This window comes from Globicephala melas, chromosome 7 (genome assembly GCF_963455315.2).
Source record: "Globicephala melas chromosome 7, mGloMel1.2, whole genome shotgun sequence".
Taxonomy (NCBI): domain Eukaryota; kingdom Metazoa; phylum Chordata; class Mammalia; order Artiodactyla; family Delphinidae; genus Globicephala; species Globicephala melas.
In genome coordinates, this window is record NC_083320.1 from 78,261,649 (window position 1) to 78,273,096 (window position 11,448).

Consider the following 11,448-nt stretch of genomic DNA (forward strand, 5'->3'; position numbering starts at 1 on the left):
TTCCTGCTGTGTGCAGGTGAGTGTCCTTTAGAGGAAATGCATCTGGGTCTTTGGTTTCATCAGCATCCTGTTTCTTAACTGAGGCGACCTACCTAAGCAGGTAGACACAGCTATGATACATGTTTTCCCATGATTTGAAGCAACACGTTAATAGCCTTTTCTGAGCGCACAAATAAGTGTCTAAAGATATTAATTTCAAGTAATGGTATTAGAGGAATTTAGTTTATATTCTGAAGATTATTTTTGCAGGACATTTCAGTTGAGGAAGCAAGAATTGTAAATATATCAATTCACTGGCTCCATAATTATTGTGTACTTCTTTGGAGAGAATATTGTTGAGTCTTATGTAGGATGTAGAAACAAATATTCTATGGGTTGCACAAATCATAATTTTATTAAAATATTTTTTAAAGGTATCAGGAACATTCAGCTAATAAAGATGAACTGTGTGACTTTAGGAGGAGAAAGGTTTTATCAGTTCAAGAGAGGAATAAAGTAACAGATGCTATTCTGAACTTTAACTTATTTCCCAACAGTAAAATAATCCTCATTTTGCAATAGAAGTGGAATTATTAGGCCTTCGTAAATATATTAAGTTCCATTCAGCAGCTAACTTTAAATTCTGTGTTTTTAATAGGAAGCATAATTATGCAGTATTATGTAATTAAATTCATAACCTACCAGCACTTTGGCATCTTTGCATGTTGTGTCCCAAATACATAAGACCAGGTATTTCGAGCAGACCATTTGTACGTCAGAATGTTTTATTGAGTCAGATATTTAGCATCTTATTGTCCAGATCCTACCGTTGTACATACATTTGCATGTTCTAGAAGAATGAAGCTGATGTAATTTAACCAGTGAACCATCTGATATTTTTAGAGTCAGCGTATGAGGTACAGCAACCACTCCACAGAGAACTCTCCAATTGAAAGGCGAAGTCTAATGACCTCTGATGAAAATTATCACAATGAAAGGGCTCGGAAGAGTAGGAACCGCTTGTCTTCCAGTTCCCAGCATAGCCGAGATCATTACCCTCTCGTGGAAGAAGATTACCCTGACTCATACCAGGACACTTACAAACCTCATAGGAACCGAGGATCGCCTGGGGGATATAGCCATGACTCTCGACATAGGCTTTGAGTCTGCAGAAACAAGCAAAATATTCATCTGTTGACAATTTGCCATTGCACTGCTAGGATACAACCAATCATCTTAACTCGGCAACTACAGCACAGTATTGACTGTGCTTATGGGCTGCTGTCATTGATGCTAAGAAGGGGCAAAAAGAAAAAAAAAAAAAGTGTACATTATGCCCTTAAGTCTAGATGGATATTAGATGCCCAATCATAGAGATATTTTTAAGTGCAGCATTTACATAACAGTACCTTTTGTTTTCTTCATTAGGTTTAGACACATCAATTTGTAATTTAAGGTACTTATCAAGGCACATATAAAATAATTTCCCATGCTGGAAATTCCAAATGACCAGTTCCAGTTGGAACCAATTTATAAACCAATTCCTGTTGGAATTTGGGTGAATCGACTAGAAAGTCTACTTGAGCATGTTGTAATCAATTTAAAAATCTGAAAAAAAAAAAAAAGAAACTAATTAATAAAATCAAAATACCAATAGAAGCCAAAACCAGCTATGGTATTTATTTGCTGGAGACTAAATTTACACTTAAAGTTGGAATGTATAAACATTTTAATATATGTTAACGTTGCCAGAATGGCTTTTCAAACTTACCAAATGTACTGATAGTGCCAAAAAAAAAAATCTCAAATTAATGCAGAAATTCTACAGTCTCCTCAGATTTTAATATTTTTATTTCTTTTCTGGCACACCTGTTGTATTCAAAGTGTTTTGCTTTTTGTTTAGTCACAACTGTTAGCTTGTTTGAAGTTGGCAAAAAAAAAAAACCTCAAAATTTCTTTAGCAGTGAGAGAGAATAGTAAAGAGAAGCCCAATCATAGCTGGTTATGTGAGATGGAAAATGGGGTGTCGTTTCCCCTTTAATCAATCTGAGCACAACTACATACATCCAGGAATCTGAAGTCAGACAGTAAGAATGGGGCACAGATCCTCCTGAGTGCAAGGCTAAACATCTCCAGATGGAATTTCACCTATCCCACTTACCACAAATACGGGTTCCGTGTTTACCGCCAGCACAATTGAGTATCTTTCCATTGCTTCACTCAGTCTCTGTCTTTGAATATCTGAATGTTCTAGCCCTTCACCAAATTCTTTATAATCATGCTAAGGATTTTTTGTTTTACATGGACACATTGAATTTTGATATTGAAAGCTGTGTTTATACAAAATGATTAATTGAAAAACTGTGAAAACGAATTTAAGAGCTTGCAGTAAAAAAATAAACTTGTAGATTCAGAATAGATTTGTTTACTAAAATTGTATCATTTTTATTGCAGAGAATTATAAAGCATTTGAAGATTGAACTGCTTTATTTCTAATGAACACTCCTCTTTACCTATTAAGTCTTCACAGTTTTTCCAGTGACTATAATTACAGAATCAGTGACCTTATGTCTACTATAATCAAGGAAGCCTTAGATTCACTATGATCCAAGAAACTATTGAAATTGACCCTTTTATACAATACCCAAATGTCTTTAGGAAAAGACTCTTGTTTCTAAGAGTCCGTTTTTCTAAAACTCGCATAGGATCAGGCATAAAAGTCCTTTTCTACTAGTACATGTCATGAAGCCTATTTTTTTTGGAAAATAATAATAGTTCATATTCTGTTATCTTATTTCCCCCCATCCAAGCCTTTCAGTGTTTAGGCTCTTCAAAGCATGCACCAGTTAAATAATTTTCTTGACCATGAAAATAGGTTCCTTATTGTTAATTAGTGATGTATATATCTTGAGCCTCATTGTAACCCCCGCATTTCCTCTCCTCCTGTTATTCACTGTGCATACCCCATTATGAACCTGTTTAGCTGATAATGAGGATGCCTATAATCGTGTAAGTTATCGCAAATATTTGATACAATTAAGAAATGTGGGCTCAGTGAATTCTAAAAGTTAACATGTGATACTGGCTTGTGAGGTTCTTTTGTCATCTAGTGAAGCTTACAGAATTTTCAGTTAAGACATTTAAAAGAGCTATATCCATTAGGCACTTTACTAAACATACAACCTGCCATTACTGAATACTTTGTTAGAGCACAGAAGAGCATTTTCCAGCAAACAAATATATTTATTACATGTACAGCACATATTTGCATGAAAAAGAAAACACTAGCCAAAACATTTTTCTATATGCTTTACTGGTTTCTTGTTTGTGCGCATTAAAGTATTTAATTGCAAAGAGTGCAACCAAGGTGTTAAACTTAGACTAGACAGCTGTTCAGCTTTTTCTGTAGTAGCATTAGCAATCTGGCCATTTAACTACTTTAAGATATTTACATTTTATGGCAGGTAGCTGTAACAGCATTTACATATATTTCCTAGTCAGCAAGATTACCATATTCTTTCAACTTTTAAAAATCTCTTGTTTTTAACAGCCTCTCAAAGCCTAGTTTCTATGTCCTCTATGTCACGCTGATAGAGAGGTCCATTCAATATCTGTGCACAAAACCAATCTTTCCTTTACCATCAAGTGTCCATACCTGTTTTGCTTTGCATTCTTATTCAAAAGCTAACAATCTTGGAAAGGGTATAATGTATATTTTCTTGATGGATGTACTTAAATTTTTACTTTGATTTGGCATATTCTTTCCCCTTCCTTTTATAATACGTTATCTTCTCCAAATGAATAAGGGATATGCATTTTCCTTTCTCTTTTTCTTAAGCCTTAGAGTTTAATGTGTAAATGATACTAAAATACAGATATATACTAAATGAAAAGTTTTATTTTTACCAAGCACATCAAGCACCTTTGGAAAATACATACTCCATAAATACTTTGTTTTTAACTGATTTCATTTAAAGATTAGCAAATGATAAGCAGGAGAAGCAAGTCTTATAATGTTTTGAGGCTGTTTTAACTTGTAGTATAAACCACATATTCTGTAATTTCAGCATATATAATTTCAGAATATGTAAATTACATATTCTGTAATTTCAGTCAGCGAACATGTAACAATGTAGACACATGTGACAATGTGGAAGTGTAGTCTTGGAAAAAAAAGGAATGCAATTTGTCAATCCTGATGTTAATTCCTCAAGGCTGTAATGTGACTCCAGTATTGTAATCAACCATGTTATCTTGTTTCCTCCAACATTTAAAGCAACACTTAGAAATGTTTATAAATGACTGATGATTCTCGTTTATCTTTATACAGTTCTGTTGGAAAGAAAATTGAAATTAACAATTCAGACTGATAGTCTTTCCTAGTAAGAGAGTCTTAATTATGTGACAATGTGACATTGCTTAGTTCTTAATGAAATGATTTTTTTAAATATAAAACAAATTCTGAGAAAATTATGTGTTCCCTTTGAATAATTTGTTAATTACTTTAATTATTATTGTTGTTGTTTGCAAAATGTATTTTTGGAATGTTAACCTCTTTAACCTACCTGCATACTTGAACTTGTCTTTTGTGTGAGGGCCTTAAAATTCATAATAGGAAGCTAAAGCAGTGAAAGGGAGGGAGAGAAGAAAATGATGCCAAAAGACGGTTTGCAAATTTAAACTCCTTGAATGAACATATCATAAAATGTTGTTGAGACCCAGGATGTCAGTTAAGAATGTTTCTAGGCAACCTTAATTTGCATGCTAGTGTATTTTCTTATTATACAATTTTATTTTGGTATTTGCTAAAAAATAAAAACAAAATAATACCACTACAGAAATTGCCCTATATATTGATATTTGTACTACCTCTTCTCTAGAGAAGACAATCTGTCTTTAAAGAGAAAACACTTTTCAATAAGTAGGGAATTTATTACTCTTACTGCTAACCTTGCTGCAAAGCTAAATGCATAAATTGTTAAAATATACTTTCCCCTTAGATTTTCAACTGTTGACAAAATGCTCTTGTCACCCTTTCATTTCTTCCATGTTAGTGAACTTTTCTTTGAATCAGTTCACAGTTTATCAGGAGACAAGGTAAACATTTAGTATGTCAGTAATCATAGGGAACAAGACAAACTGCAAGGAAATTGCTTTTGTGTGCAATTTGTTATAACATCTAGCTCCAAGTCTGAGAGTAGATTCAGAGATTTGATGTTTAAGTGAAGTTGGCTTGCAAATTCAAATTTTGTTGATCCTTGACTTTTCCTATGGACACTTAGCCATTTACTGAGTAGGATCATCTTGGACACTCATGTCATTGGAACAAACTTCATATCAATGTTTCAAATAAATGAGAATGTACCCCTTATTTCTTTTATATTTCTGCCTGTATTTCTGTCTTTCATGACACTGTTGCATGTTCTTTTCTTTATTAATTATATAAAATTCATTTTTTAATAACTTTATGAATGAAAACATTTTAGGGACTTATGTAATAAAATTTGTTTCATTAGTTCCTCATACCTTTAAACATTAGTTCCTCAACACTTTAAATATTGTTAATGCTGTAACTGTTATGAAGTTACTTACTCAAGCTGTGTCTATAGGGCAGAGAACAGTCCTCTTCTTTTAGATGATAATCATGATCAAACCACTCAATACAATAGTTGTCAGATAGACAACAAGGATAACTTTTTTGTTGTTGACTTAAGCAGTCAAGTTACCAAAATAGTAAAATTGGTTTATATGAGCAGACAGAGCTACAGCATTCAAAAATTACTTGTTAAAGGTTTCTTTTTTTGTTAAAATGAACTTTCTCAAATGAAACTCATCCTCATGTAGCAAGTATCTCTCTCTACTTGTGGATGGTTTCATACCAAATGCTTCATGTAATTAAGGGACATTATGAGAGGACTAGAAGATATTTCATCAGATAATCTTGACTAAGGGCTGTAACTCCCACTTACCATGAAAACATAAATAAGAGTGAATAGTCATGAGTTTGGGGGAGTCATAGTTACATATGAAATTTTCCTTTGTTTCTTTTGATGTATGTAAAGTGTTTGTAGAAAGATGGTAGAAAATGTTATTAATGAATTTAGAGTGTTTGGGGAATACACTGATGCTTCTTCTTTGAAAATTATAGAGTTAAAATGAGGACTATCTAGGAACCAAAATTGGCAGGCCTCCAGCTTTACAATACTTTGTAAGTGTTCTTGGTTATGTTTTGAACATTTGAATTTCTCAACAAATGGCTATGTCTATATTTATGTAGGGGCCACTCTTGCTCTACTTGCATGCCACTTTCACACATCTTTAACTGAGATCAGTGTGAATTCTGTATGCATATGGGATGTATTTTAAGACGCAGGATCATTAATGCTATATTGTTGCATACTATTTTTTATTTTTCATATGCCTTACAATATTTTCTGGGATGTTATTAAAATGAAAGCATTTTATTGCCAAAATAAACCTATGTTGTTATTTCTAATCTGCATTAGCAGTAGAAAAATAATGTAGCAAAAACATATATTGTATAGTACAAAATTATAAAAGATATATATTTTGCCAATAATATAAAAATAGATTGAGGAGAAAGAAGCACATTTGCTATAGCACAAACTTACAAAAAAATCCACTGTTAAATTTGGCAGTTGTATTTTTTAAAAGTATATAGATTTAGTTCTAAGTTTTATCAGATTTATTTCATCTACCATCTTTTTAACTTGCTGCTTGATACTTTTCCAGCAATTTACTTCATAGCCTTGCAATCTGTGGATGTAATTTATTTTACTTTATCCCCTTCCATAAAACTTATTAAATTTTATTTTGTGATAAGACTCCTACTATATTTACTGTTCTTATTTCTTCTCCTTCAGTAACAACTACAAAAAGTAACAGCAAGTGAGCTTATAGGGCTCCTCTGAATTTTGGACATGTTTGAAATGTTTTATATTTTTCACAGCCTACAGTCAGAATGAGAAATAAAGATGTCCCAACAACAACAAAAAAGTATTTAGGGATTCTTCAATTTGTTTTGTACTGAATACCATTTTGAAACATAAGTAAAAGCCATTAGCTGGTTTTTTTTGAAAGGGTGGTGGGAGGGAAAAGCATAAACTTATTAATACTAAAAATAAAAATGGCAAATTGATGTAAAAAGATTTCCCTACTATTCTGAGAGCTGTTGATATCCCAAACTATTGCTATATCTCCAGCTACAAAGTGGGAAAAAAATGCTTTTATCCAGTATTTTTCCTTTCTTTAAATTTTAGTTATTTATTTTGATAATTTACCCCCTTTTATTTTTCTTACATAGGTAAATGTGTAGCATTCTACAAGGCATGCTGGGTAAAATATACTATGCAAATGTGTACAGTGCTGCATGTTTTGTTCTCCCTCTGCTTTAGTGGCTTTAAAGAAAAAAAAAAAAAGTGTTGTTATTTTTGTGAACCAAAACATTTAACAAAGAAAATGCAGAGTGCATGCATATAGTATCCTAATTTCTATGGATTTGTTTTATGGAATTTAAATGTGTACAAACCAACTGCATTAATTTTTTTTCTTTTATATAATAAATGAAAAAAACACTGAAACCAGCGTTATACCTCTCCTTTATATTATTCTAGAGATATACTGAAGATATACCGGAAATCAGTAGGTATATTCCCGTACCTTTTATCCAAAAAAAAAGTCTAAACATTTACCCTCAAAACACAGGTTCAGTTAAATGACTACTTCCTGAATACTCTGCTAGGTGTTACAAGTGATTGCAAATATTAGGAAAGAGCTTGTAGTTAAATACATACACATACACGCATGTGTGCATGAAATAGAATATATTACAATGTATGTGTGAAATAGGATTGAATACAATATAGAAAAATAAACTAGATAAACCGTATTGTTCACAAGAAATCCCTATATGATTATTTTAACAATTATCAGAAGTTTCCAAAGGTATTTTGTACCTGTAAGAATTCCATGGATGGCATACAGCTTATGACTTGACATTCCATGTGCTCAATGTCAAGTGTCCGTGCTATGACTTGATCCGTATTTGACTTTTCTCTCATTGCAGTGCACAAGAAGTTCAAAAGAAATGTGTACTATGTTGACTATTACCACTGTATTAGGATTATACAGTGATTTATTATAGCCAAATTACTTCACAAGCATTATCACATTTGATCAATCTGACCCCCCTGATGGGAAATAGGCAGGGCATAGGTTATTAGACAACTAAAATGAAGATGCCAAAGCTCATTGTAGTCTTTCTCTCTAAAGTACTGTTATCTAAAAATACATATATTAAATGCTTTTAGGCTGATAGTCATCTGAAGCATACAAAACAAGGCCTGGAATACAGTAAATAGTGACTGAATGAATGGTACCTGGGTTATTGGAGGTGTACTATATAAGGCTACCCCAACTATCAAGGCATTTCAACCAACAATCTGCAAGTCCCAACTGGAAGAACTGCAGCTCACTGCAATCACTCCATCAACCTGGCCCTGAAGCCACCTTTTGCATCATCAGTGTATCTCCACTAATGAGACAGGTTGTAGAGAGAAGCATCTTGTTTGTCCTGTCATACAACATGCAGATTAGCATGGTGGTTAGACTGTGGCCTCTAACCCTTGCCTGGGTTCAAAGCCTAGATCCAGCAGTAACTAGCTAGGAGTTTGGGGCAATCACTTAACTTCCCTGTGCCTGTATCTATTTTGGTAGAGTGATTTTTCTTTTGGTTATGGGTCATGTTTTCATATTTCTTTGAATGTCCACTAATTTTTTTATTGGATTCAAGATATTGCAAACTTTCCACTGTGAATGACTTGATCTTGTCTTCTTGATCTGTAAAGAACTTTGGCCTTGTTTTGATAAACAACTGTGAATTAGTTTGATCCTTTCAAGGTTTGTTTTTAAGCTCCTTTAGGACTGGTCTAGAGTAAGGGTTATCCTTAGGCTAGTTTAGCTCCTCTTTTAAGATCTCTGGGTTGTCTACTGAATGTCCTGTATATTCTGTGTGTTCTCTTCACACTGGCTGAAGGGAACTCAAATGATTCCTGGTCCTTTGTAAACTCTGGTAATTACTTGTTTTACAGCTCCCCTGTACTTGTTTATTTCCTTTAGTCATTACTGGCTAGCCTCAGGGGGTTTCATACTGGTTTTATACTACACACGTACAGATTGATATGCAGTCAAAGACTCAATGCCTCAACCTATGTAGGTTTCAGGAGCTTTTCTCTGGATAGCTTCCTTCTTTCAATCACTCTGCTTTACAAATTCTAGTAGCCTTGATCTCTTGGAATGCTGATCTATGTCTTCATCTCCAGGGAATTGCCAGACTCTATTTGAGTTTCCACTCCCTCTGTAGCTGGCTGGAATTGCCTCCAGGCAGAAAATCCACATAATAATAAAACTTGTCCCATTTGTGTCTCTTATGAGGGATCACAGTCCTTTGTTGGGTGTGGGCCGAAAACAGCTGTTTTCTATATTTTGTACAGTTTCCTATTTATTAGTGGTAGGATGGTAATTCCAGACCATCCCACTCTCCTTTACATGGAAGCAAAATTCTCTCCAATGACATTTTGCATATCACTATAATCATGAATAAATGAGTCTTTAAAAAGTCTCATAAGGAGTCTGTTTTTACAAATAGCTTCATACCACCCAACAAACATTCCCAATTACTTCTTTAGTAGTTACAAATTTGTATTTCACCCATGGATCCTACAGTTGGACAAGACTGTATTAGGAAAATTTCTTCTCCCCCTGCCCGCGCACCCCCACCCCCGCCTATTTTTTTCTTTTTTGAGACACTTAGAAGATAAGCTGGGAGACCATCTCCCAGGTTATAAAATATGAAGCCCTAACTTCCCAAGTTAATATGGATATGACACCCATTTAATAAGTTGACAGAGATGTGTGGGGAGTTTGCAAAAAGTTTTAGAGCTGCCAAAAGCATTACCTACAGTGGGCAAGAATGGAAATAGTTGTTTTTCTAAATAGCCTAGAGAGTACTTTCTTATTTTTTTAGGAACTTATTTATTTATTTTTATTTTTGGCTGTGTTGGGTCTTCGTTGCTGCGCGTGGGCTTTCTCTAGTTGCGGCGAGCGGGGGCTACTCTTCGCTGTGGTGTGTGGACTTCTTATCACAGTGGCTTCTCAATGCAGAGCATGGCTCTAGGCGCGTGGGCTTCAGCAGTTGTGGCACGTGGGCTCAGTAGTTGTGGCTCATGGGCTCTAGAGCCCATGCTCAGTAGTTGTGGCGCACGGGCTTAGTTGCTCCGCAGCATGTGGGATCTTCCCGGACCAGTGCTCGAACCCTTGTCCCCTACATTGGCAGGTAGATTCTTAACCTCTGCGCCACCAGGGAAGTCCGAGAGTACTTTATTATGTAAATATAAACATAACAACCCATAAATTTAAATGGATTAATATAGTAATTTTCTTTCCCTTCATATGTTTCCTCTAAACTTTGTTTCATGATAAGTCCCAAAAGAAACCAAAGGACTTTTTCTTTAACAGTTGTTTAAAAAGAGACATGTTTCAGCCCTCAATGCTGCCCTTTGTTTCACAGGTACAAGTTTGCTTACAGACAACTACGAAAAACTGTAGACTGTCTTGAGGTCTTACTTAAATGGGTTATTTTTCTATGTATTGAGATGAGATAGTGTATGACTAGGAGAAGTGGTGTGGAAAGGTGGAGTTTATTGCTGATTTTGTTTCATTTCATTTAGCTCTTGCACATGGGGGGCAGAGCAGTTCAAAATGTCTTTTACAGCTCCCGCACCTTTTTCTTTCTCTTTTTACCAAAGTTAAAGAGAATAGAAGGGGTTGGAGCTGTTTCTGGTTTCTTTGTGGAAGGGAAGAAGTAAACAACCTCAGTTTGTTTTCCCACTCTTGCCTCTAACAAGAATAGAGACTAATTATCATTGTTCTCAGACGATCTGGAATCGAAGAAAGACCTTAGAGACAAACGCCTCTGCTGCTCAAAACAGCTTTAGTGGCCACTAAAAATTTTTAAACACGGGAGTGAACTGATCAAGATAGTTGTTTCGGGCAAGATTGATTTGAAAGTGAAGGGAGTGGAACGGGAACAGCCTTGAGGTGCAGGACGGCCATAAGGCGACCGCTTAGGTAAGGCCACCCTTCAGGGCGTCCAGGTCAAGAGATTTGAGAGATAGAGGTATTCAGCTTCCCTCAGAGCCCCTGATGGAATGCCGTGTCTTTGAAGGCCAAGACGTGGGACTTTTGGTGTTCTGTGCGTGCAGGGTTGGGGATGGGCACTGGGCACTCAGTGACATGTTCACATTTTGGCTCTGTGTAAGAAATGCAGAAAAAAAACAAAACTCGGCGGGGACGCCAAAGCAAGCAGCCCAGAGCCACCTGCCCCAACCTGCAGCCCGCATTGCCTGGATCCCGTGGCTCAGTCCCGCCGCCTGAAGGTCGTCCGGCTTG

The 11,448-nt window shown here is 35.3% G+C and overlaps 1 protein-coding gene across 5 annotated transcripts in view; it reads left to right on the plus strand.

Moving 5' to 3' along the window:
• CACNB4 (calcium voltage-gated channel auxiliary subunit beta 4) overlaps positions 1 to 7,580 on the plus strand; it is a 272,472-nt gene extending 264,892 nt beyond the window's left edge. For all 5 annotated transcript variants that reach the window (XM_060302449.1, XM_060302450.1, XM_030852791.2 and 2 more), the window contains one exon: positions 883 to 7,580. In XM_060302449.1, coding sequence (XP_060158432.1) covers positions 883 to 1,143 — 261 coding nt within the window. In that variant the 3' untranslated portion in view covers positions 1,144 to 7,580. The remainder of the gene's footprint in view (positions 1 to 882) is intronic.
• Positions 7,581 to 11,448: the final 3,868 nt, after the last annotated feature.